The 27911-nt window shown below is 45.5% G+C and overlaps 1 protein-coding gene across 1 annotated transcript; it reads right to left on the reverse strand.

The window, feature by feature from the left end:
• Positions 1-104: 104 nt before the first annotated feature.
• On the reverse strand, positions 105-27858 carry CALB2 (calbindin 2). The gene is made up of 11 exons (XM_079989236.1): positions 27658-27858; positions 10467-10543; positions 9534-9623; positions 8335-8415; positions 7143-7199; positions 5519-5596; positions 4213-4268; positions 2852-2891; positions 2455-2508; positions 1919-1990; positions 105-647 (listed from the first exon to the last, which is right to left on the reverse strand). Exons 1-11 carry the CDS (start codon positions 27746-27748, stop codon positions 531-533), a joined length of 813 nt encoding a protein of 270 aa, XP_079845362.1. The 5' UTR covers positions 27749-27858; the 3' UTR covers positions 105-530.
• Positions 27859-27911: the final 53 nt, after the last annotated feature.

Consider the following 27911-nt stretch of genomic DNA (forward strand, 5'->3'; position numbering starts at 1 on the left):
AGGGATTTGAATGGGTGCCAAGTCTGCCCTCTTGAAAATCTGGCCCATCCTTGCAGAGCCTTGCAACATTTAGGGAATGAAAAGATGCAACTACACAATTCCAGTAGCAGAAGATCAGTTTTATTTGTAAACTCTTCTTTGGTAATCAAGAAGACTTAGTGTGAATAGAAAGCAAAAGATAAAAATTAAGAGCAAAAATAAAATACACTCCAGATCTGAGGATGTACAGGACACAAACTATGGTAACCAACACAGAGAGAGAAACAAGCAGGAAGAGGAAACTGATGGTTTGGATCAGAGCCCCCTCTGGGAGAGGAGGCGCCACCATCCGGCAGCAATTGTGTGCCCAAAGTCAGCAAGCAGATCAGCAAGCCAAGCCTTGCGGGGTCAAGTGGATTGCCCAGGTACAGGATGGACAGTCAGCCTCCCGTTGCTCCTCGTGGTCTTTTTTTCCTTTTTCCTTTGCCTTTGTGGTTGGTTGTGGCAGGGCGGGGGGCGGCGGGTTGAGTCGTGGAGGGAGCAGCTCATCTTTACAGAGGGGGCTCGCTGCAGAGAACGATCTCCAGTTCCTTGCGGTAAAGTTTCCCCCCATCAGACAGATTCATGATGCTCTTTCTGTAGTTGGTGAGCTGCTGGATGCCCATTTCCTGGCAAAGGGAAAAGAACAGGGGAGGGAGCAATGAAATTTCACATGACTGGAGAGGGGAGCGAAGTTCAGAGCAAGGCTTTAGAGAACTGGAATGTCTAGCAAATGGCATAGAATGGAATACTTAGCAAATGGTCTCCCTTGGGAGCTTGTGGACACTCCTTCCTTGGAGGTTTTTAAGCAGAGGTTGGATGGCCATCTGTTATGGATGCTTTAGCTGAGATGCCTGTATTGCAGGGGGTTGGACTAGATGACCCTTGGGGTCCCTTCCAGCTCTACAATTATATGATTCTACGAACTGTAGCGTTGAAAGGGGCCCAAAGGACCATCTAGTCCTCCTGCAATGCAGGAATCATATAATGCACTTCTTAGCCTTCTTAGCCTCCTATTTTAATGTAAAAAGAAAAGGGTGGTCTGCTTATGGTCCCAAACAGTATTTGGGAAAGGGAATATGTAGAAAGGGAATTCTGTGGTGAGGCCCCCAGCTTTGATATTGTCTTCCCCTTGAGGTAGGATTGTCACCCTCATTGCTGGTCTTCAGAGGGCAAATAAGGACTCTTTTATCCAGGCTTCTGTAGTTTATTTATGGGATTTTCACCCGCAGCAACAATATGTGAATGAATATTTTAATAACTTCTTAGTTTTGCATTAACACTTTTATTTTAGTTACTGTTTTATTGATGTCTGTGTTATGCAGTTCATACCTGTTGCATATCGCCCCAAGCTGCTGTGGACAAAAGGTGATTTGTCTCAAAACACACAGAGACCAACACACACACTTAATATCATGAGCCCAGAACTCAACAATCATCCCTCTTTCACTCCTACAAAGGTGGATACAAAAAGTAAATGTTTAATAAAAGCTGAAAGCCAACTACACCGAAGTATCAAGTCTTACACTTAAAAATTCCAAGTTCTGACTATGGGGAATGAGAAGTTTTTCACATGCAGTTTTTAAGTGTATGAATTTTAAAACCAGAATTCTTCCTGAGGCTCCATTTTGAATTAAGCTCCAATTGCTAGCAGTGCATTTGCACCAATAAGGAAAGGGTACTAGATCCCTCATCGTTTTGGGGGCAGATTTGCAAAGAAATTTTCTCACTTGATGTTTGTGCATCGGGCTATAATCTTCACATTAAGTGCTTGGACATTCCTCATAATGTGTGCTCTGGGGTAAGGAGGGCCCACCCCCAATCTTGTGTTCTCTCTCTCTCTCTCTCTCTCTCTCACACACACACACACACACACACACAAACCACCTTATGCACTTACTTTCTTGTTTTTCTCATAGAGATCTTTCAGAAGAGCATCTAATTCATTCTCATCAATGAAGCCGTTTCCATCCTGGATATTAATGGTAGGAGATAATAGAGAGAGATTAGACTATTCTTTCAACGCAAAACATCAAGGCACACTATTCCCCACCCCTGAAAGTCTTCTCTTCCTTCACTTGTAATCTGCAGCCACACCAGCCTTACTCTCCATCCCAGCTGTTTGAAAATTTTCTGCTTTATAGCTGCTTTCTTGTTTGCAACCCTGGAAATATAAGCATCATTAAAGGAAAACCTTACTTTATTCGAACAAAGTGGTCAACTTGGCAGACTTTAGAAACAGTATCAGCTGGATGGCTTTCTTCACACGCCTACCCATTGCCCCCAAGGAGAACAGACCAAGCGGAGGCTCCTTTGGGCCAGAAGAGAGTTCCATGCATGGCCAGCCCAAGACATTTTGGCACCTGAGGTGAGCCACAAAATGGGGCTCCCCCCTGGCCAGGGAAGAAGGGGTGAGTGAAGATCTAGATATTGTACCTTGTCATAAAATGCAAAGATAGCATTGAATTCGTCGGAATCTAGCTTCATTCCCTGAATAAATGAGAAGGAGAAATGGATTAAGACAGGGGTCAGCAAACTTTTTCAGCAGGGGGCTGGTCCACTGTCTCTCAGACCTTGTGGGGGGCTGGACTATATTATTTTTTTGGGGGAATGAACCCATTCCTATGCCCCACAAATAACCAAGAGATGCATTTTAAATAAAAGGACACATTCTACCCATGTAAAAACACGCTGATTCTAAAACTGTCTGCGGGCCAGATTTAGAAGGCGATTGGGCCGGATCCGGCCCCCATGCCTTAGTTTGCCTACCCATGGATTAAGATAAACAGGAGGAAAGTAACCCCACCAACATCCCACCACCACTTTTTTTTACCTGAAACTTCAGAAGGAAGTTCTCTTGCACAGGCAATAGTCTGCAACATGAATGGGATAATGTCAGACAAAAGAAGGTACAGCATGACTTTTGCCAGGAAGAAAAGGGATCAACACCACATCTGAATAGGTGGGTTTTGTCTGTCAGTTCCAGATGTATTTTGCTTGGGGCAAACTTTTAGATGGAATGTGGATTTCTGGAGCTGGGATGATAGTTGGAAACTGGACCATGCCTTACTGGGATTGGAGACATTTCCCTCAGAAGTCCTTTTGAAACATGGTCATCTTACAGGGACAAGTGGCAAGAAACCCCTCTGCTCAAGATGTGGGTTAAATGGGTGTGACTGTGAGGTAGGTGAGGCTGTGGGCCAAATTTAACTGGGCCAATGTCACCCAGCATGTGTCAGTGTTTGTAAAAAGAAAAAAAAAAGAGGAAAGGGTTCTGACCTCCCTTTGTCTCTTCAGCCTGGTCCTTGGACCCTTGTCTGCACAAAAGAGTCCATGAGAATATCCTTGCAGAGTTTTATTCTTAAAAGTCTTTGTGCAAAACACGACTGAATAACTATACACACCAGCACCAACCAACCAACCAACCAACCAACCAACCAACCAACCAACCAATACACCAGCCTCAGCACAAACTAACATTTCTCACTTTATATATACAACCTGCTGCAGGCCGCTGAGTCATGCTGACCCAGCTTTATTTGCATTAAAGAAACAGCGGCCATTTTAGCCGTGACAACATGCTTCGTGGGTGAGTCAGGATTTGAACTCTGGTCTCCTGGATCTTAGTCTGACACACTAACCACTATTCCACACTGATCCAGCCTTGCATAACATGGAAAATGCCTACCACTTCATTTTTTTGGACTGCAACCCCCATTGGCTGTGCTGGCTAAGGGTGAGGAGAGCTGTAGTAGTCCAAAATGGCGGGGAAGCATCAGGTTGGGGATTACTCAGGAAGAAACTCAACTATTCACGCTGGAAGGGTACATTGGAGATTGCACCCCGAGAAAAAGAGATTCTACACTTATATTATTTCTGCCATATGGAGGAGTGTGGGGAGGTCTGAGGGCATGAGAGCATTGTTTAGGAAGGGCAGGAGCAGTAAACTCTCAGACAAAATCAGAGTTTTCCCTGCCAGAAAAGTGACAACCAAAGAAATATGTTTGGCTTTTTGAGGCTTATAACAATGTGATGGATGAATGGACTCCCTTGGAAAATGGTGGACTCCCATTCACTAGAGATTTTTAAACAGAAGTTGGATGGCCATCAATCAGCTGTGATTCCTGCATTTCAGGGGGTGACCGAGATGACCCTTAGGATCCCCTCCAACCCTATAGATTCTATGAATCTTACCGTGACATCTCCGACAGGCAGAGCTTCCCATCCCCATTCAAGTCAAACATTCGCAGCTGTGGGGTCAGAAAGCGACAGTCTGTGAGTGGTTCCTAAGTTAAAGGTTTGGGCTGCAACAAGACACTCCTAATGATAGTAACAATAACTTTATTATTTATATGCCACCCATCTGATTGGGTTGTCCCAGCCATTCTGGGCAGTGGTGGAGGAAGCCGCTCGGGTGCCTGGGGTGTACCCGTAGGTGCACCCGAAGGCAGGGGGCACCACAGGGCCTCCAGAGTCTGCCTGCCTCCTCCCACTCAGCTGGGGGGGGGGCGAGGCAGCGGGCGGACCATTTGGGCAGCATGGAGCCTACGCACACCCAAGCCACCACATCTCTCCCAGGAGAGATGCGTGGCTTGGGCGTGCTGCAGGCCCCGCAGTGTGTGCTGCCCGGCATTTCGTCACCCCCCTCAGTGGTGACACCCAGGGCAGACTGCACCCACTGCACCCTCCTTCCTCCACCCCTGACTCTGGGTGGCTCCTACCAGGTGGCCTCTTTTCATTGCCGCTCTGCAATGCAATGCAATGCAATGCAATGTGAAGTGTATTCATATTACCACCTTAAAGTGCAGTGAAGCTGCATTTCACAGCTCTTTCTCCTTTAGCTGTTCAAATCAGCACAGCTTCATTTGTGTCAGACTTGTTTCTGTTTGTGCACACACTAGTGGGCATTGACAGGGCAGGGATGTCTCTACCCCATGCAAAGGTGTTTTTGCACCTTGGCTGCAGCTCAAGGACCCCAGTCAGTATGAAGCTGTTTGAGAAACAATGGCCCCAAACAGTAGCATTTTATAATGAAGGACAGAATACACATGTATTTGGGATAACAACCACAGATTAAAAACCCAGAACTGGATCTGCTGGGAGTGCACAGTCAATCAGAGTGTGAACACAGCCTCTGCTGAAATCGACAGAGTTAGCACAGCAGTCCCTGAAGAAGCCTACTTGCTTCCTCTTCTCCAGATTCCTTTGGAAAAAAGAAAACGGAAGACACTTCTGGTGTCTTTGGAAAAACAAAACGAACTGGCCAAGGTTAGGAGTTGTAGTCTAAAACATCTGGAGGGCACCAGGTTGAAGAAAGCTGATGTGGACTGCAGCCAGAGAGGGCACTTTTAAAGCCTAACTAATTAGTTGTGGCAGGAGTTTTTGGGGGATACAGCCTATGGGGGACACAGGAAGCCTGCAGGCGGTTCTGGAGTTGAGCAACGGACTTCCCCACCCCCACAGGAGACCTTCCTACTCCCAGGGGGCTTCTTGCACTTACAATGGTCTGTGTATATTCTTGCAGCTTTGGTTCGTCGTAGGGCCGGTTGGCTTTTTCAAGCAAGTCCGAAAGAAATCCCTGCAAAAAGAGAAGGCATGAGAAGGCGCAGATTGATTTACAGCCCCACCGTAAATGTGCCCACTCAGAACTAAGCTCAACTGTAAGCTCAACAGGCCTTGATGTCTTAGGAAGCAAGCACAGAAGTGCAGAAGAAATGAGGCATCCTGGGGAGGACTCAACTTTTGCTGAAAAAGGCAGCTACAACTCTCCTTCCTGCATAAACACCACCACCACCACCACTGACTCCAGCCCCCAGTGACAGACAAGACTGTAGGGGAAGCAGGCAAAGAGAATCCTGCCACACAGTAAGGCCAGACATCTCCTAGCAGGACATTACAGTAAGAAGTGGAAGGAGCTGTGCAGAAAAGCCGCAGCGCTGCCTTCTAACAAGAGACTCTTCCATTGACCAAAACTGGCTTCTGTTTGGTTCAGAGTCTTGATTTGTAAAATGGGGGCAAGAGGCAAATGCTGTGGTAACAATAAAGAGCAAGAAGCATTTGCACACGAGAAGTGCTCTAGAAACTGTAAATAAGTGTGCAACATGCCTTTCAGTGTGACATACAATCATAGAACTGTAGAGTTGGAAGGGACGCCACAGGCAGGGGGTGGCTTTTGAAGAGGGTCAGACAAACCTATGGAGGAGGCGGAGGTGGAAGAGGAGGAGATCAGTGGCTACTACCCACTAAGGCTATTTTCTTCCTCCATGGTTGGAAGCAGTATGCATCTGAATGTCAGTTGCTGGGAATCACAAGCAGGGAGAGAGCTGCTGCTGTGCTCAGGTCTGGCTGGTGGTCTTCCTATTGAAGCATCCGGCTGGCCATGGTAGGAGCAGCATGCCAGACTAGAGGGGGGCACTTTGGCCTGATCCAGCTGCCTGATCCTTTCTTTTGTCCTTAGAGTTCCCTATGAGGAGGAGCTCCATTCCCCTCCAGTCCTTCAGTCCACAGCAAAGAGATGCTGCAGAGTCTACACCTCTTGCCTGCTCCATGCAGAGATTTGGATGCAGCTGGGGAAACACGTAAGAGCATGGCAACGTGATGGATAGGGAGGCCATTTTCAGCACAAACAAAATATGTTGTTGCCACTGTTTGGAGCCGCCTCTTAGTGCCGCTGCTCTTCCTCCCACTCCGCCATGCCTCAAGTGCTAAGGACAACAGCAGTATCAGAGCCGTGATCAATGGATGCTTTGTGAAGAGCAGGGGAGGGGGGGTCGTTGTTATAGAATAGTGGTTCAAAGAGTGAATTGCCAGCCACAAAATACCCGGGAGAGTCAAATCTCACTTCATCATTGTGCTTGCACAGGAAAGCCTCTCTCGACCTCAGCTCCCACCTATAATGTGGCCATCTTAACACTGGCCAACCCTACAAGGCTATTACAAAGAGTACTGAAAACCAAAGAGAAGTGCTTTGAAGTTGCTGAGCACTGATATTGCACAGAGGCATTAGAAAATGTGTGTGTGTGCATGCAAGTATGTAATTGGCATTAACTTTTAAAAGATGTTTATCCCTGTGAGCCATTTTGCATCTGGTTCTATCTTCTAGCCCTGACCTCAGCTCAGCCCACCTTGAGCTCATTGGCTTCGATGTAGCCACTGCGATCGGTATCATACTTCCGCCAAGCCTGCAATGGAAAGAGCACAGATTTGTCACAACAATTGCATTTATATTGATTTTTATACATTTTGGGATTTATAACCCACCTTCTCACAAAATGCCCCAAGGTGGCTAAGAACAGAAGCAGCAGCAGCACCAATAATGAAGAAAATAACAAATGAATCAGCAGATTAGGAAAAAGCAATAATGAGCCGGTAACTGAAAATCCATCAGAGAGCAGTTCAATCAATTAAGAAATGTCTTTGGAGCCATCCTGTGTCACAGAGCAACCGCTTTCCAAATATTCAGTATCAGTGGGAAAAGATTCTCAATATTGTTTTCATCTGGAGAAAGGCCAGCACAGTGGAAAACGATGTGTCAAGGGTTCACCTTCATTATTGAAAGAATGAATATTTTAAGCACAAATTATTATAAGCAGATCAATTTTAATATTTAATTGCCTGTGCCTGTCACACAACTTAATTTGCCCATTAGCTAACAACAGATGGACTCCAGTTTCATTTCCCAACACGGTATTCATTTCCTATTATTCATTTTAATTGCTTGGATGGATCGCTGTTTCACAGCTGTTGGATGTATGTCTCAAGATGACGACATATCAGTAGCGTTTTTATTTATTTATGTGCCTCTAGGGCAGACAGCACCTATTTGCTTCCAGGGAGAAGTTGCCCAATGCCAACCTTATGACAGCCCTGCTGGCCTGGTCTCCTCTGCTTCACTAAGTGGCCGTAGCCCTGTAGCAAAAGTTCTGGGGCGAACAGGCTGGCCCATTTCCAGTTGGTGCCTATCTCAGAGATGAAATCCTGTAACTTTTCATATGACAAATGTTATTGTGTATTTTTTGTCCTTCTCTCGGTGCTCTGCAGTGCAAGAGGGCCTTTTCAGATGGCAATAATGTGGTAACACTGGGGAAGCAACACAGAATAACTAACAAAGCAGATTGATGTGGATCCACTACCAATCACTCTTACAGCGTCAGCAGCATCTTGCAAAATTCACCTGCTAAGAACAAAACCCACCACAGTCTGGAGGAGCCCTGCTTGGCAGGGGGTTGGACTCGATGGCCCTTGTGGTCTCTTCCAACTCTATGATTCTATGATTCTATGATTCAAATGAGTTAGCAGGAGCCAAGTTCTTCTTACCTCCATGAATTCGGCACTGGAGCCAACGTGCTGCCGGAAACAGAGCAGGAAGTTCTCCTCTGTGGGCAAAATCTGTGCCAGCTGGGTGTGGAAAGGGGAGGAAAAAGAGACAGGAAGGGCATGTCAACCTCAGAGAGAGAAACTGATTGAGAACAGTGTTGATGATATCAACAACAACTGCTTAAGAGTATGTTCCTGGTCTCCTTTCCCCTGACCTTCTGTCTTGCCATTTTTCTAGGAAAGACTATAGGGAGAAGTTCAACTTGGACAGTTTTGGAGCAAGCCCACTTTAGATCACTGAAGTGAACTGCTGGCACGCCAAAGGACTCCTGGTCACAGGGTAAAATGACTGGTATTGGAACAGCATAATCCAGATTAGGGAAACTGCTGAGAAATATGCTCAGGAGGATTCCTCAGAACAACCAAGGGCCAAACTAGATATGATGTCCATTGTACGAATGCACTTAACACACACATTTTTGTTATTTATGTAGCAGCTGCAGGGAGGCTTGAACAGCCTCTGGAAGAAAACGCTTGGGGGTACAGCACCTGCATGGCCTGCAGAAGGTCCCGTATTCAAATTCCGGTGGCATCTCTAGGTGGGGCTGGGAATGTCCCCTCTGATTCACCCTGGAAAGCCATGGTGGCCGCTTGGTATTATGCTAGATGGACTTCCTCCGGCTCTTGCTGCCTGCTGTTCTGCATTCTCCAAGGCTTTAGTACAGCCTTCCCCAAGCTGGTGCCCTCCAGATGTCTTGGACTACAACTCCTGCCAGTCCCAGCCATAGGATCCTGGGACTTAGGGGAGCATAACCATGCTGATGAGGACTGATAGTTGTGGCTCAGAACCACCGGAAGGCACCAGCTTGGGGAAGGCAGCTCTAGCAGGGCTGAGGCAAACAGCAACAACAGTGTGGAGATCAGCCACCTCCTCTTGCCCTCCTGAGGGATGGTGAGGATTGGGCCCAGAGGGTAAGAGCAGCAAGGAGGCATGGCAGTGGCAAGAGGGGCAATCTTCTTCCCATCAGGAGATCTGCAGCATTTCCCCTTTGCTGAGTTTGTCCCTGCCTGCCTGCATATAGGCAGAGCAGTCATCATGCAGAGAGGGGCGAGTATTCTGGCGAATTCACAGGCTCACACCCTCTTCAGGGCAGGGGGCTTCTGGACTTCTGCAGGGGGGAGGGTGTCACACAGCTCACCTCAGACATTTCAATTTTCCCATCGGCGTTCTTGTCGTATTTCCGCATGAACTCCTGCATCTTCTCTGCAACATTGACATTTTTCGATTCCTGAGAAAAGAGGGGGCACGGCTCACTCCTCTGATGCAGGCTCAGCTTGCAGGTGGGGAGAAACAAAGCCACTTCTGGGCTCTGTCCTGTGCCCAGACCAGCAGGCAAGCTGCATTTCGAGGAGAAATGGCATTTGGGATCCATAAAGGTAAAGGTACCCCTGACCGTTAGGTGCAGTCGCGGATGACTCTGGGGTTGTGGCGCTAATCTCGCTCTATAGGCCGAGGGAGCCGGCGTTTGTCCTCAGACAACTTCTGGGTCATGTGACAAACCAGAGCAGCACACGGAAACACCATTTACCTTCCCACCGGAGTGGCACCTATTTATCTACTTGCACTTTTACGTGCTTTCAAACTGCTAGGTTGGCAGGAGCAGGGACCGAGAAACAGGAGTTCACCCCGTCACGGGGATTTGAACCGTCAACCTTCTGATCGTCAAGCCCAAGGCTCAGTGGTTTAGATCACAGCGCCATCCGTGTCCCACTTGGGATCCATACAACTCCCCATTGAGTGCAGCCCCGTCCCCGGCAGGCTTTGCTTTTAAAATCCCCCAAACATAGATGGAACAGAAGTTGTCACTCAGAAACACCTCTGGGGGCCACAGGTTCCCCCAACCTTTGCAATAAAGCAACAGTGTTGAATAATAAGAATATGACATTTTGATTAACCCAAAGGCAAAAATTGCAGCAATACAAATTTTAAAACCCAGTTTAGTCCTTTCTTTTAGGGGTCAAGCTAGATGCTTACTCCCAAGTAAATGGGCACAGAACAGCCTCTTTAAGCTGAAAACAGGAATAGAAGCAGAAGTTAATGGACGGGAGAAGGAAAATGCACAGGTCATTACCATTCCTGCTCCCTTCCTGGCGCTCTCTAGCTCTTGGAAGAAGCTTTCCAGTTCTTTCCCTTCAATGTAGCCGTTTCCTGAAAGAAGAAGCACAAAGGGAGCAATAAGGAGCACCCGAAGCTGGAAAAAAGGATAGCAGAAGGCATCTCTCATCTTGCTTTGAGTAACAAATGAACGTGGCCTGTGCTACCCTTTCATCCAGCCATGCCTTCACCTCCCCACCAAGGATGTTTCCACACTGACACGCCAGGCCAGGCTCTGTACACACCAGTGTCCATGCACACATGAGTGCCACAGATCAGAGTCTTCCATGTATATTTTTGTGCACATTCATTCACGCATGTGAGCTTTCAGTTGAACTCTGCCTCAGTTTTTCCTATCCACACTAGTGGGTTGTGCTTGATGGGGTATGTTGCCCCCTCCCCTCAATTAGTACTTCCCCTGCCCTCCCTGAGTTCTGGAAGCTTGAGGTCCATTGAGGGCATGCCTAGAGGCATTAGTTTTTTGGGGGGCACAATTATTATTATTTTTGAGATACAAGTTTTCTGAAATGCCAGACTTGCACAAAACAGCCAGCTAATCAAGATACAAACATGTACTGCCATTCATGTCAAGAAATACAAACCTTCACAAAACCAGAAAAGCAGCCCCTCCCTTGCTTTAGCGGCACCATTTCACAGCCATGATATTTTACAGCAAAATGCCAAAAACAAAACAAAAAGCTTTCCAACATTGGAAATGTAAAAAATACATGCACCACATATTTACTGTCAAAACCAGTTGGTCACTGCAGAATAATTATTTAAAAATTAGTATTAGTTTCTTGCCAAGTGACATCAGTGACACCTAAGTAATCTCTGCGTAATTGTTTTAAAATTTAGGATCGGAGGGAGAAAGGAAAAGATTAACAACATAATCCTAGATCTACTCAAAAGTACAGCAGAATCCTAATTATGTCTGCTCAAAAGTAAATCCTGTTGAATCTAATGGTGTTTACTCCCAGGTAAATGGGATGAGGATTGCAGTCTTACTCCCAGAAAAGTTAATATAGGATGCCAGGACTAGATTAAAAACAGGCTATGAAATAGACAAATAAACTGCCCTATTCAGCAGCCCAGGAAAAATTAAACTTGTATAGCTCATTATGTTTAGAAGAAGAAAATATCAACACATTTTAAAGGCATCATAAGCTGCATTTACACTTCTATATTTCCCTTCAGAAAACATGATTGCAAATAAGAAAAAAGTGTGTGTGTGTACAGATTTGTTATAACCACCACAGAAATTGTTAAATGTATGTGCCTACCAAGATGCTGCCTATATGTGTTCTTTGATTTTCTGGAACTCCTACTGGATGTACACAGAGAGAGAACAGTGGGAGGGCAGGCACATGTGGTGACACTGCTGAAAGCCAAAAACTCACTCAACGCCCATGATGTGTGCACCCCCTTCCCCATTATATACAGTATCTGGGCAGCAAGGAGACAGAAGCAGGAACAGGCAGCTTAAGATTTCCTAGCTCCTCCTGGTGATGTCCAAAAAGGTCACTTGCCATTCATTGGCTAGAACTCTGCAAAGTAGAGTCCACTGAAAAGACTAGCTCAGTTCACAGAAATTGTGACACAGGGGTAGAGGTGTTAATGGATTGGCTCATATCTTCTGATTTAGAGAATGGAGGAAGTTACTTTAAAAAACAAAAAGAAAGCTAAGCAACCAGGGTCTCTGGTGGCCTTGAGGTCCCCCCAAATCTGATCCTTTCTGCCCAACTGTTGGCAGCCCTGAGTGCACACTAAAATGTCAACACACATGTAAAAAACCCCCCAAACAAACCACCCACACAATGCACTTTGGTATGTCCGCAGTTGAGTAACAAGCAATTATATGTTGGATTTTTTTTTTGCTTACCAAATTGTCTGCTAATCAGGAAAACTTGAATTAAATGAGGGAGGGGGAGTGTGGGCTGCTGCTTGAATGAGGAAAACCTTGTGTTGGACAATGTGGAAAACATGCATACACGAGATGCCTTGACTCCATTTTAAATTACCTTGTGTAGACAGCCTCTGCCACTCAGGATTGAATCACTAATGTAGGAGCCAACCTGGCATTCAATAATAAGACCAAAGTGGATGGGCTAGAAAGAGTGGATCCTTCTCAGACTTGGCCTCCTGAGTTCTCTGCGCAGCACCAGTGTAGGCTTGTGGGGTTGTGGAGAATGAGTAGCTGTAGCTAACAGGGATTACATCTCCATCTCCCTTCCGGCAGGATGCAGTTTTTAAGTATTGGGACATACTGCTGGGCATTGAAGGACACCACTCTGCTCTGAGGTTGATTTCTGAAGTATTTCTGAGAACCCTACTAGGGAAGTTTCTGGCTGATGCTGTGGGTGCTCCCGCTGAAGCCTGTGAGATGTGTCATTCTATAAGGCCCCTTTGAGACCCAGATGTAGTGAAAAGTAGGGTATAAGTTTAATTAAATAAGTAAACCCAACACCATTTTTTCTGAGTGGTTCAGGGTCTATGCTCCATCTTGGCCCACAAGAAGATGCAAGAAAGCTCCTGGAAGTAAGTGGTGGCACATTTGTAACACACTGAGGCCAAACACACTCACACCCTTTTGGATCCACCATGATTTGGGTATCAAGAATTCTGCAGTTGTGTTGAGGCATCTAATCATAAGCCTGCATTTTTATTAAAGCTTATATGTTTAATCAGGGCTTGTATTTTAAAATGAGCTTAAAGATTTTCAAATGTTCATGCCAGGCAGAAGAGCAGCTGCCTAAGAACCTTGGCAAAATGTTTTTCTCCTAGACAAGGGGGCCCCCTGATTTATAGCAGAAAACAATTCTCAAAGTCGTAAAAAGGGAATTACAGGCTGAGAGCCAAGGTTACACTGACCCTACAAATTAAGGGTTGATAAATAGTAAAATGAGCCATATCTTCTTCCTAAGGTTAAAAAGGCCAAGAGCAAATTGAAAAGCAACTGGTCTGGCTGGCAGAAAGAGAGCATTTTTGGGAAGTCTTTTCTAAAGCTGTTTCTTTCTTAAACTAAGATCCTTTTCTTTTCCTTTTAAAAGGTTATTTATGTATTAAATATATTAGTTTAAATATAATTATGCAAAGGATTTAAGAAATGCTAGATTCTTATTTCATATAGTTGTAAGAGTTGTAACTATCCTGAAATTAAGTCAGCCACCAGCCCAGCCTCCGGCCAGACAGGAGACGCCATCGAGCACTCCTGATATATGGTTGTCAGGCCTTTTGTTTAGAAACCTTCAAATGAAGGAGATCTCTCAATGTTGATGTGAACTCAAAATCCTTGACATATGTTTAAGATAAAAATTCAAGATTAACCATCTGTTTTGGAAGGCAATAGGGCAAGGAGGGCAAGAGGTGAGCTGGTAATTAAGGTTCCTTGTTGAGACACATGTAAGATATATTACTACTTATTTGTCATTTATAGATAGCTTTTTGTTTCCCATAAAAGGACAGAAGGAAATGGGTGTATCTTTTGTGATTGGTTCTAGCAAACAGCCAATAGGAATTTTAACCAGGCTGATTGGACAGAGGCAGCCACAGGAGGAGCAAGGGGGCTGGATTAAGGAAATATAAGTGCTGGCCAGAATGGCAGGAGGCCAGGCCAGAGCTTGGTAACCATATACCACTGTGCCTCATATTTATTTGTCTGACAAATAAATTATTATTTTAATTTCTCTATTGCTGCGTTGAATATTTCATTCCAGCTAAGCGTTAACCACAAGCAGGGTGCTACATTTTATGGTGCCCCTGTGACTCGGATAAGTGGTCTGCTGGAACGCAGCCCCTTCGCCCTACTGGGCAGGGTACAAGAGGGAGGACCACGAACTGCTTACCCAAGCGCGCACTGGAAATTTGTAGAATACATTTCAGTTATTGCAACCTGAGTATGTGGACCAGGTGCTTGGAGGGGGGTGTAGCTTCCCATATGCCTGCTGGACTCTGGATCCTTCATGGCTGGCAACATTTAGCCAAGGGAGACTAACCAAGAATTGACAGTGCGGCCCAATGAGGGAGGGGAGGTTAACTTCCCAGTTATATAAATTCATTTAAATACAGAAATCACCACCTTTTATGCAGCACAGTATTTCATCTGTTTCAGCAGAACTATGAATCCACACCTGACTCCCAGTGAGAGGCCAGATTCTCCAGTAAGGAACTGAGGTACCCCCCCCCCCCACTCCTAGCTGACAATGAATGAATTTGGGAGGAGCTGGTTTGGTCACCATCAAGCAGCTTGTCCAATTAGCTGCTAATTTCTGTCTCAATGGCTGACATATCTGTCTGCTCCCTGTGTTGCAAACGCTCTGCCAATAGAAAGCTGGCTCAGCAGGCCAAAGGCTTTCTAATTTCCTCTTTCCTCTATGAAAGTTTCCGCCTTTCTGACTTGAACATTTCTCTTTTGTGCTTTTCTTTGAGTACACTTTCAAATATTGTTTAAAAGAATTTAATGGTAGAGGCTCAAATATCAAAGAATTAAAAGGAAAGGCATGGTTATACCTACTGGGCCTCATTCTGCAGGGAGTCCAAAAAATTCTGGTTTTCATATGGCATCCCTTAAAAATCATCTGGACGAGGGGTTTTCAAAGCAGCAGAAAACTCTTTCATATAGAAACAAGCTGCCCAGCAAAGCCCTTATTAAATGGCACAGAGCTCACTCTGATTTCTCCACAGTTGCTGCTGCTGGTTTGGCAAGCTTCTTTTTGAAGGACAGAGGCCCTCTTCACTTCTTATCTTGAATGAGACTAAGGACATTCCAGATAACAATGGCTTAGTCTAGATTGTTAAAGTCTCTTCCTTAGGGGCTAGCTACCAGGTTGCAGTCAGTTTTACAAACCTCTCTATTGTTAAACCTTTCGGTTAACTGGGGAAAATACGCGACAAACCTTCAAATTTGTATGTATTTTATTATTACGGCTATTAGCCCATAGCGACAAACCTTCACTCTAACAATAACCCTGTGAGGGAAGTTGCTAAGGAACCCATTTTAAGAAAGGGGAACTGAGACAACTTGCTTGAAGCCACCTCAGAATCTGCAGCTCAGTGGCTACTTGAACCCAGGTATGGCAGATGTATATGCAACACCACAGCTGCGTGCATGGAGCTGTTGCAAGTCAACCGGTCTGTGTGAAAAGCATGAGTCATTAAGAAGGTCTGAAAACACTCTTTCTGATTTGAAGATATTTAAAACAGGGTAAGAAGAAGGACAGATAAACACCTGTAACCAGCAAAGGTAACACAAGAAGCAATTGATTATGAATTGGTTAGTTTATTCCCTCTCACGATATAGAACATAAGAAGAGCCTGCTGGATCAGGCCAATGGCTTATGGGGAAACTGGCAAGCAGGACTTGAGTATTCCAAGCATTACTGCCTCCAACCATGGAGGCAGAGCATAGCCCTCATGCCCAGGGGTGTGGGACGGGCTCGTGAATCTTTAATACTGAAGATCGAAATTTGGCTGAATCCTTCAGCAGTGAGAAGGAGTGTCTGTGGAGGCTCCGTCTTCTACAGAGCTACACTTTGAACCCAGAATCTTGCTCTAGAAGGCCTGCAAGTGTCCCTTCCACCTCTGGGGATCCCAAGCAGGATGGAAATGAGTGTTCTGAAAAACATCTTTTAATGGTATTTCTCATGCATAGACAGGGAGGCTTAATATGCATTTATTCATACTCCTAGAGAAGTCTCACCAAATTAGGTCAGCTGAAGCAAGGCTCTTATAAGACCTGACTTACTAAAACAGTCAATGCATTTTTAAATTCCTCGCAAAAAGTTCTGCTACGCTAATGCCCTGCAGGCCATCCGGGGGCCTGATTAGCCTCTCAAAAGAGGGTCTCATACAAGTCAGCCAGGAAGGCAGAAGGGCACATAATCTCTTCTGCACCATCAACACAAACTGTGATGGCTCCTTCCAATAGAGTGCCATTGGAGAACTGTCATTTTGGGAAGGTACCAAGCCTTCCTTCGATGTATTACCAGGTGCAGGATGGCTTTTCATGAGGTGTTAGGGGAAACTGCAACACTAAAGTTTCATAATGTCAGACATGCACAGGTATCAGCATTTAAAAACAGGAGAGTCTAAATATTCAATGTGTCTCTTCCTAAGCCTTTGGACTTCAGCCACCAGCTTCAAAGGAGAAACAGCCTCAGGCTGGAGAGCCAAATTTAGCCCTTTGGACTCCCCCTAGGCCACACAGCTGGTTCAGAGCCCCAAGAGGCTTTCGGGAGCAAGATGGAAAGCAGAGAGAGCAAGAGAGAGCTGGATGCTTTCCTTGTACTGGTGACCTTACACCAGGCATAGGCAAACTCAGTCCTCTAGATGTTTTGAGACTACAATTCCCATCATCCCTGACCACTGGTCCTGTTAGCTAGGGATGATGGGAGTTGTAGTACCAAAACATCTGGAAGGCCAAGTTTGCCTATGCCTGCCTTGCACTCTGAATCCCTGGCAACCTCTCCCATGGCTTTTATGTGGGCATCCCTAGCTCATCTCACAATAGAGGTGTAAGGGTTCTAATTTGTTCTGCTTTCAGACTGTGGCTTGCTTTCATTAATAAAATCCTTAAGCATGTCTGTTTCCTTTAGGACTCAGAAGAGTGGTTGCCAGAGGATTTCACTGGACGCCTCCTGAGCATCCGATGGGAACACTACTAGCAGCCCTGCCATTAGGCTGGTATACACTTTGTGACCCTCCAGTCCTTTGTAGGCATGTAGTCCTCGGAAAGGCCACCTTCACAAGATTTGCCTGGGAGTTAAAAAGCTGCCTATCACCCAAATATGCATCTGTGGTCCTTGAGATGTTGCAATGTTGCAGGACACGGTAGTATGAGAGGAGCTGGGATGGGTGGGGAGGATGGTTTTCTTTAATTCTCCCAATATCCTTACGAAAAATTTATTGTCCCCTCCCATAAATGCAATGCAGATCAAGTAATGAAAAGACGACCCTGATCATGCTGGGTAAACTGTCTTGTTCTTCTTTTTGTTTTGTCTTGAGTTACCCATTAACTACCTAAAGACAGTTGTAATTAAGTGGTATATTAATAGTCAAAATAAAAACGCAATTTGGCCAGCCCTGAACTCCCCTGGCACTCCCTCTTCCACCCTGACCTTTTCCAGCTGCGTGTGGCACAAGAAATCAGCCTGCATGGGCAACTGCTGGGCCCCCTTTTCCCAGGTCCAGGAGAAGGAAAGCAGCTGGCAGTGCTTCACCCATTTCTCCTCCAATGGGCACCTGGGTAGGCAGGAGGGCTGGCTGTTGCCTGTCCTGTCTGCACAGTGGGCAGCCCAGTCATCATTCTGACTCCTGGGCTGAAATCCAATATCAGCATTCTATCTGGGAGTGCAGCGAGAAGGATAATAGATAGGCACAGCATTTTATAAAACCAAAATTGATAAGCTCCATCAATGCCATCATTCAGCCAGTAATAGATGAACTCTTGGAGGAGAGCCCATTCAAAATGGAGCCTGTAACAAAGGCAATAAATCAAAATAATGTGGTAGTTAATTTTTCTTTTGCCTTGTTCTGGCCTGCTGCACAGCCGTAAACCTCAGCTTTTCAAAAGTGCTGTCCTTGGCTCTGAATTGCAGTATAAACCAAGCTGAGATTTTATATGCAGACTTGAAATACATAGCACTTTTTAAATCCCTTACGCGAACCCCTTTACACATTAGAACCCTTATAATGCCTTGCAATTTCCAGGGCTTTTGTTGTTGATATCAGTACAGTATTGCAACTCTTCCTCCAAGGAGCTGAGTGGTGTATGCGGTTCTCTTTCCCTCACAACAATCCTGTGAGGTAGGTTAGGCTGCAAGAGATTCATGGCTAAGTGGCAATTTGAACCAGGGTCTTCTCCCAGTCTGAGTCCAGTTCTCTAACCGCCACCACAGAATGGGTTGTTGCATTGCCAGAAGTAGGGAATCTGCCCTGATATGCTTCTCCTTCCCAGCAGTCAACCTTCCTAGGCAAAGCAAACAGAACTTCATTTCAGCATCTGCTCCACCTTGACTCCTACCAGATTTAGAGAGCTTCACCACAAACCATCTTACCTTCCTGTTGCCTGCCTGCAATTTTTTTTTAACTATCTATGAAGAGTTTGGATAACTCAAAAGCCTTGCAGACTCTTTTGTGGACATTTTGATTGGTCCTACTAATGGCATCATCGAACTGTGGATTTTGGATTTTTTATTGTGGGCCAATCTATCTAATTGTGGAGATACAGGCTTTATTTTTATTTTTTTAAGAAATACAGTGGTACCTCTGGTTATGTACTTAATTCGTTCCGGAGGTCCGTTCTTAACCTGAAACTGTTCTTTCTTTCTTTTTTTCATTTTATTTATTTATTAACATTCTTATATTACATCGGTAAACATTGTCATATTACATTACAGGACTTACTATAATATAATTTCCAACATGTATATAAAAATTATATACAAATTTTATATACCTAAAAATAAAATTAAGCAAACAAACAAAAAAAAAAGAACAACCCCCCCCCAAATTTTTCCAAAAATCATATACATACCAACACACTAGACTTCCTGTCTTTCCCATTGTATATTCCTTTTTTACAAATGAATGTACTCTTATTATTATACAGTGGTACCTTGGGTTAAATACGCTTCAGGTTACATACGCTTCAGGTTACAGACTCTGCTAACCCAGAAATAGTGCTTCAGGTTAAGAACTTTGCTTCAGGATGAGAACAGAAATTGTGCTCCGGCAGCATGGCAGCAGTGGGAGGCCCCATTAGCTAAAGTGGTGCTTCAGGTTAAGAACAGTTTCAGGTTAAGAATGGACCTCCGGAGCGAATTAAGTAGTTAACCCGAGGTACCACTGTATATTTCTTTACATATTATCTAATACATTCCTATATCAATATGTGCTCTTAGTCTTATTTCTCAACTCATTCTCACTCCAACGTGAAACTGTTCTTAACCTGAAGCACCACTTTAGCTAATGGGGCCTCCCGCGGCTGCTGTGCCGCCGCCACGTGATTTCTGTTCTCATCCTGAAGCAAAGTTCTTAACCCGAGGTAATATTTCTGGGTTAGCGGAGTCTGTAACCTGAAGCGTCTGTAACCTGAAGCGTCTGTAACCCGAGGTACCACTGTATATGTAAAATACCTTTCAAATGTTTACTTGGATTTAACAAGAAATAGCACTTAAATAAACTGGGTTGTCAGTGGTCTGCTCCCCCATCAGAAGAAAACTGAATGTGTAAAATACTTCCTTTAGATAAATGTGTCCCTGCACATTCTTCAGAATATCCTGAGGCAAAATGTGCTTTTGGCACACTTGACAATATGGAAGAAACAGGCACCTGCTGTTTGGTGTTTTGATAGACCAGCACTGAGGCCTGCTGTTTCTCAGCTTGTGAACTATAGAGTGGGCAGTGGGGTGGGGTGGAAAGCGGAGGGGACCCTGTGGCACTCCAGATATGGTTTGGCTCTCATCATCCCAGCCTACTGGCAATGCAGGCTGCAGGGGCTAACGGAAATTGGAGTCCAATGACCTCTGGAGGGCCACAGGGCAGTTACCCCTGCCAGACAGAGGCTCTAGTGACCCATTCCTCCTCCATTTTGTTTTTCAACCCAAGGAGCCAGGACAGGAGGAGGCTGTGTCTAAGCAGAAGGAGGGCAGGCAGGGAGAGGCAGCAGCTTCCCCCTTCCCCCTCCTGTTGTTTTCCAGTACAAAATATCCCCCCAGCATCTTTTTCACCTGCATAATGAAAGTTATAAGGCTCCCAACCAAATATATAATCATGCGAAGGAAACAATGGGTTTCCAGTGCAATGTTTTCCTCATGGCAGCACCTGGGGTGGGGGTTGTTGAGAGGGATTGGTGGCTATGAGGAGGCACTTACTCCTTCCTTAGCCCTGGGTCACCCTTGCAGATCCCCTTGGTTATTTTAAAATGTCTCTCCTCCCTCATTGGGTTCCAGAGCTGGAAGTGAGCCCAGCTGAGGGGTGGGGCTTTTGGGGGGAGACGTTGACTCAGTTTTAGGTTAGCTGAAGGGGAAAAGAATGTGTCTTCTTCCCTTTCCTGCCATTATTCATTGTATTAATTTATTTTGAATATTTCTAGATTGCCCCCTCAGGGTAAAAGCCTCTCAATCCAATGCGGCCCACATACATACTTGAAAATATCAAAACGAAAACCATCCACTTATATTAACAAACTAAAATAGCCATCTAAAGGCATTAGGCAGCCCCAGCGGGCACACACGTACATCCTGTAAAATTTAAAACAATTGCAAGGAAGTCAAATGCTGTTTAAACAATAGGATGCTAAAAACTCAGCTCAACATTTCAGCTGAAAGCAGATGGAAGCAAGTGGGTTTTCAAGGCTGGTTCAAAAGCTATTGATGATAGAGCCAGCCCTATATCCCTTCAAATGGGATTCCACAAGTATGGGGCCATCATCGACCAGCTCTGCCATTAGGCAGAGTGAGGCAGCAGACTTCAGGCAGCAGATGCTGAAGGCCACGGTTCAGACAGGACCGCCAATGCCATGCAGTCCACCCAGCTACGCAAAAAGCCCTCAGGTGCAGAAGACACTGTCCCACCAGCCACTGTGGAAGCAAGATTCACACACTAATCCAGATTGCCTCTGCATGTAGAATAGGTGCAGCATCTTGGCCTTAGGCAGCAAAATGCCTTGAGCTGGCCTTGGCACTCTATTTTGTCCAGTGTGAATTTGGGACAAGATGTTTGCTGAGTCTATGCTCACATTGGCCCTAAGCAACTTTGTACACAGAGCCATCACGGGCTCTGGGAATCGCAGCAGTCCTGAAGATGAGTCCTGCTGGAAAGCCTGAGATGGGCGAGGCAAGTGTTTTCTTAAAGCAGGTGGCATTGTGTAATTGATCTCTGATGGGCCCCCAAGGGAGAACCTTTAATCAGGGGAGGTTTTACTGGCACATCCCTGTGGGGTGAGCAGCCAGTGAAAGAGTGTGGGATAGGGTGACACAGAGCAAGCCTGCAAAGAGGGAAGGTTAAGCCATGGCTTTGGAAAGGAGAAAGTGTGAGCAATGATAAAATGGAGGGCGCTAGAAAGAGACCTTGCATGTTCACAAGAGCAGTCGGAAACTAATAAACCACATTCACACAACTTTGAGTGACACACAGTCAACATGGTTAAATTAATGTACCCCCACCTCCAACACTTGTTATATGTAAAGTAATTTCAGTGGTATCTCGGGTTACAAACATCTCTGGTTACAAACACTTCAGGTTACAAACTCTGCTAACCCAGAAGTAGTACCTCAGGTTAAGAACTTTACCTCAGAAATCACGTGTCGGTCGGTGGTGCGGCAACTGCAGCAGGAGGCCCCATTAGCTAAAGTGGTACCTCAGTTTAAGAATGGTTTCAGGTTAAGAACAGACCTGCAGAACGAATTAAGTTCGTAACCCGAGGTACCACTGTACTTTAACCCATGATTCTGGAGGCCTGCCTTACACATGAAGCAAAGTGAGTACCAGTTCAGAACACACAAGTAGTTGCTACTTTTGCATGTGTCCTTATGAACGTGGTGGGGAGGGGGAAACTTGCTGCAGATAGAAAACTAGTGTATCAGGGTTTGGCCTGCTGTGCTTGGCTTCTACATGTGGGAAATTACTCAGAAGTACACTAATGAAATGCAGGACTCTGCAGGACTGTATTCCAAAGTTATGTGCAGTTTTCTAACTTGTGAGTGGTTTGTCATCCTGCAGTTTGGTTGTGAGCACTACCCCCATTCAGCTTTGCTGATGCCATTCTTGCCCCTGGGTCATCTTACATGCCTCTGAACCAAGGGGAAGACAAGGAGGAAGTGGCTGACCACCTGAAGGGGCTTCAGGAAGCACCAAAGTTGAGGTAGGACATAACTTGGTGAGAATCCACCATTTTTAGGATCTCCAGATTTTGCATCCTCTGCGACATCAGCTGTTGATGCAATGAAAATGATGGTGATGCTTTGAGCACCCTGAGTATATTGTACACGGCTTGATTCATCAGAAAGATAGATAAGATAGAAATTGCAGGGGTCCTCCGATATAATAATGGGATTACTAAGCAGGGACAGTATAATTTCATACTGATGCCAAGTCCTTGGTTTCTGCTCTGATCATTGCAAGTGAGGTGATGTAACTGAAAAGCTGTGCTTAATGATAAGTTGCCAAAATGATTATATTAATAACAGGTTAGATCTCCCTAGCTCCCCTGGGAAGACCCCCCTCCACACATTGAATCACCCTCAAATTACACTGCAACAACATATCATTTATGTCTGTGTATGTGTGTTTGTTTGCGGGGTGGGGGTGTCGTGTTTGTTTTTAAGCTGAGTTTTCTTGAATTGACAAAAGGTGTCTTGGTTGCATTCACTCTTTAGTGATGCATCCTGCTCAAATTTAGAAGGAGGGCAACCATGGTTGGAGGGGTGAGGAGGGGTACATAGGAATTACAGGGGCCAATCTGAAATGCAGTTCTTTTGGGCACTCTGTCTTTCTCTTTCTCTCCCCCCTTTCTCTTGTATTCCTCATACCTGCCTTCTCCAACTTGGTACTGTCCAGGAGTTCTGGACTACAACAGCCATCCACCCCAGCCAGCACATCCATGCTCCCATCAGCCCCAGCCTCAGATAGTTGTGGGGCTGGTTGGTGCTGATGAGAACTGTGGTTGAAAAATCTTGGGGGCACCATCCTGGCGCCACAAGTAAAACTGCCTTACAAATCTTACCAGTAGGAGGGACTGAGAGGGACTCCAGCTTGCTCCTGCTTGCTTACCAGAAGTGAGGCAAGGCAAGGCCTGGCGACTCAATGAGATCAGGCTAGCACTGCTTAGACTGGCTTTTTCTTCCTTGGTGTGTCCTCCTTGGCCAGTGAGGTCAGCTGACCGTGTTCAGGTTGGAAGGACAGTCTAGGGTGCCCTGAGTCCACTGAGCCTCATCTACCAGTTTTGCTGACAGGCTGAAGTCCTGGTGATACAGGAGGTAAGCTGCTGCGAAGTGGCTGCAGGAGACACCCTTGTTGCCTTACAGAAAGGCAAAGGGGATCTTGCTTTGCTGCCTCCTCTACCAATTAGGCATTTAGGATAATGCCCCACATGGCACTGTTTGGACAACAAGGTATATAATCCACAATGCTAACAAGGTCTAGCCATATTCAGACATTCTGTTCAGAGTGAGTGAGAATGAGTATGCTCTGCCTTGCCTGCTCCGCACCATCAATCATCCTTCATGAGCTGAAGGATAGTGCCTGAAGCAGGCAGCCTTTTTCTGCATGGTACAGAAAGCAGGGAAGGAGGGAATTTACCCAAGGAGAGCAGGCTCCCCACTTCAAAAATTATCCCTCCAATACATAGGGGTAATGATGATGGGGTGGGGAGAGGTCCTCCCTCTCCTTCTTTAGGGTGCCTGAACAGGGCTATGTCTTGCTGCCTTTCAAGAGTGAGCCTTGTAGGATTATTGCCATCTCCAGCCGCATCCCAGGGCTGGGATTGTGTTGCTGCTGGAAAGTCAGAATCCCCTGTGCCCTCAAAGAGAGAGCAAGGGAAGTCCTTCTTTTATTAAATGCATTTGATGGAGTGGCTCTTAATCTCACAGAAGGAGTAAGAGGTTGAGCTTTTTGAACAACGCAAGGAAATACGATCACAGCAGCTTAATCCAACTAACCAACCATACCTCCAGGGGTTAAGTGGGGAAGGTACAGGGGTCTTCCAAATGTGAGATTGCAAGAGAAACAGGTGGCCTTGTGAAGTACAGTTGACAAATGCAAATTGGGTACCTGGTGCAAAATATTGCAGATGTCATGCGTTATCTAGAAAGGTTGCTGGAATTCAAGAGAGAGTCTGCAGTCATAGTACTGATGTTTTTGGGAAATGTGGTTCACAGTTAGCAAATTAAAGCCCAGGACACATGAAGGCAGCAATTTTTAAAATGTTACCTTTCCTGCCCACAGGGCCAAATAGACAGATAGAGCCACAAAGTCTTGAACACCTTGTGAACAGTTCTGGAATCAGTTCTTGATGAAGAGTGATCTAGAAATATTTGAATCAATTGATTAACGTCTGGGTGGGATCATGGTCCCAAAGGGCTGCCTTTGAAAGTAATCTGGAAATTTCCTCTGGTCCAAAATAGGGCAGGCAAATTTGTTAACTAGGACTGCATGGCATGGTAATGTTACACCAGTGCTTTTTGCTCTGCTCTGTCTTCCAGTCCATTTCCGGGCCCAGTTCAAAGAGCCACCATTAATCCATTAACCTTTAACAGCTGGGGACAAGGTGACCTGAAGGACTGTCTCTGCCATATATACTTACCTGGATATCAATATCTTCTGAGGTCCTTCTCAGGGTTTCCCCAACAAATAAGGTAATGCAGCTAGTTTATAGGGAGAGGATCTCTGTGGTGACTTTCATTGCTTACAGAGCCCCCTTTTTATGTTTCCTGGGTTTTCAGTCTTAATATATTTTAGTGACATTCAGATCTTTGGTATATTCTTGGAGTTTTAAGACTGATGACATTTTGGTGCAGCTGTGAGCTCTGTCGTATTGATTTTGTATTTTGCTGGTAGTTTTCTGCTCTATTAGATTTTGTGGTGCTTTTATGGTTTTATTATCCGGCTTTATATTTATTTGCTTTAATTTTTAGTGGAAGCCTCCCAGAGAACATATGTTATTAGGCTGCCATAAATAAACTAAATAAAAGATGCCAGCATGCCTTCCTTCTTTAGGAGGGGCAACAAGGTCGGCTTCCTCCTTTTTTGAGAGCTTCCAGGCTGTTGCTATTTTGGGGTAGGATTCGGTTCACATACTGGCCAATTCAGGTTGTGCTTGGGAGAATGTCATGCAAAAAAACAAAACAAAACTGTTATCCCTGAAAAGATCAGACATTCTGAGATTCGGAAAGTGATGGGGAAATGCACCAGCAAGTGTAGACTAGCATTTGCTTGATGCACCATTGTCAGAATAAATGCTCATTAAATAGTCGACACTGCTTAATTTCCCTGCAAACAAATCAGGGTGAATAATCAATAAACAAGCCATCTGGAAGAGGACTTGCTCGGTACACTTTAGCCACAATCCAGCAGTGAGTTATGTGAGCTTATCCCCAATCAGTTTCTGTAGGCTTAAGCTTGCCTCGCCCCGCAGGAGATCACGGACTCTGAGTGAGCTGAAAACACCACCCCGCTTTTTGCTCTCCTCCCGTCAGCATCTGCCCAAGGTGAAGGTTGCTCAGTTCCTTCTGACATACAGACTAGGATTTTTTGTTTCAGCTGCTTTGAGTTTCTGAGTTAGGGCTGGGAACCTCTTTTCTATCAGGGGCTGCATAACCTCAGAGGCAATCAGGTGGGGCGGAACTGCATGCTGACAGCTGAGGCCATGGTCAAAATTGGCTGGTGTTTACAGCCCTGCAGGATTACACAGTGCCCCCTCTCTTTCTTACACACAGACAGAGCAAGGAAAAGTGGGCCTGCAGTTCCTGGAGGGCCACTTGAAACTAAGCCGGGGGCCGCAGGTTGTCCCCCACTCTTCTAAGGAAAAGTGATATACAATTACAATAAAACTCCACCCCTGGATCCCTGCTCCTTGTTTGTCCTGAGGTTGCTGCAACCATGGAGAACCATAAAGTAGTCAAGCAGTCACAGAGACCGGTCCATTGTTAGGCAACTGGCCCATCCACCCACATGCTTCACCTTCCCAGCCCTTTGATCATCCACGCCATGCACAATATGCCACAGAAACTCATTGTTTTGAAAGCACATGCTCCACTTAAGTGGCTCCAGCAAGAAACCCACCCGGTAGCACACCACAGGGGAGCATCATGCACACCCTACCGCATACTGGGGTGTGCCTTCAGCCAGTTCATCTCAGAGGAAAGTCTCTTCCCTGTCACCGGTGTGGCAATTGGTGCAGTCAAAACATGCACATATACAGGGTGGGGGGATTTAATTTATGAAATTTTTGGTTCTCTTTCATTTCATCGGACAAAAAAAGTCAGAAAAGGACCTGGTTAGATTTGTCCCTATGGCCCCAAACCATGTGAACCTCTTGCCTCCTGCAACAGTATCAGGGAAACTGTTTCACTCCTACAGCTGAAATTCTTAAAGACCACCTTCTTCCAAGTTCTGCTTTTTCTATCCCATCATGGCTGGAAGAGGAGGCACAGCAAAGGGCTTAAAGAGTTTCAGGATATGCATGTATCCCCCTCTCCCACAAATAAAAACCTTTTTGGATCAGCGTTCTGGATAGCAGCCATCTCTTCCTGTGTTGTGTTAGATGTTAACAGCCACCACCTCGGGCACCCAGTGGCTTACCACATGCGAATTACTTGTAAGCGGTGCTTAGAGGCAGGTTTGCAGCTATCTAGAGTAAAATCCTGCTATGCTGTCTTGACACAGTGACTAGTGGGGAAAACATATTGTACACAGAATTCTCCAGAGCTCAGATCAAAGGTTTCTAAATGATAATGGACACCCGCAGGGGGTGTTATCAAGACATGGTCACAGGACCCTTTACAGTAAGGCAAACTCCCATCATACTGCAATCATTGCCCTTCTCTATGGGAGCACATGTTTAGCTGCACAGGCACAAGCCAACAGCAGAAGCCACCTCAACTCTTCCTAACATGGGACAGGATCTCTAACCAGACTTACTTATAGTGGCAAAAAGTTTATGAGCCTCCAAAATTTATGAAAATAAACACCAGGAAGTCTAAAACAGAAGACTGAGACTATACTTGTCTAAAACATATTGAATTCTACCAACTGAAACACTTTTCAACTTACCCACACCCATTGTGCCCACTCTCATCAGAAACATTTCCACTCCTCTCTGCTCACTCTTTGTCTTACTATTTCCAACTCTCATTTACTACTGCTGACAAAAGTGAACAATTTATAAAACGTAGAAACTTAAAAACCAACAGCAACCCAACAGCAAAAAGAACAGGCAACAGAAACTACCTTTTCTGAATTCTGTCTTTAAAACCACCTTATTGCAGCCTTTTAAATAAAAATTCAGGCAAAGTAGAAAGAAACTTAGCATGCCTACTGATTAGCACTGGCCATTTTAAGCCACTGATCAATCTCCTCCAGCCACATGTTGGCACCAAGCAATAAAACATCAGTTGTCCCTAAAGGTTAAATGAACAGAAGTTTGTGTCCCTCTTTTCATTCTCACTGACCATCAGCATCATAATGTTTCCAGATGTCCAAGAACTGGGAGGCGGTCAGCTCTGCCAGGTGCAGATAAGGGGGCTGCTGCTTCCCTGCCATGAGCGAACTGGTCCTCAACCGCGTTGCTCTCTTGTCTGCGTTCAGCACCAGGAACTGTCCAGCTGCCTCTCCAGCTCCCTCGCTGCCCTCTCTGCCTTTATAAGCCTTTCAAAGCTTGCAGAAGGAGGCAACGTCCACTAGAGGGCACACAGGCTGTTGAGGA

The sequence above is a fragment of the Podarcis cretensis genome, assembly GCF_951804945.1.
Source record: "Podarcis cretensis genome assembly, chromosome: 8".
Classification (NCBI taxonomy): Eukaryota; Metazoa; Chordata; class Lepidosauria; order Squamata; family Lacertidae; genus Podarcis; species Podarcis cretensis.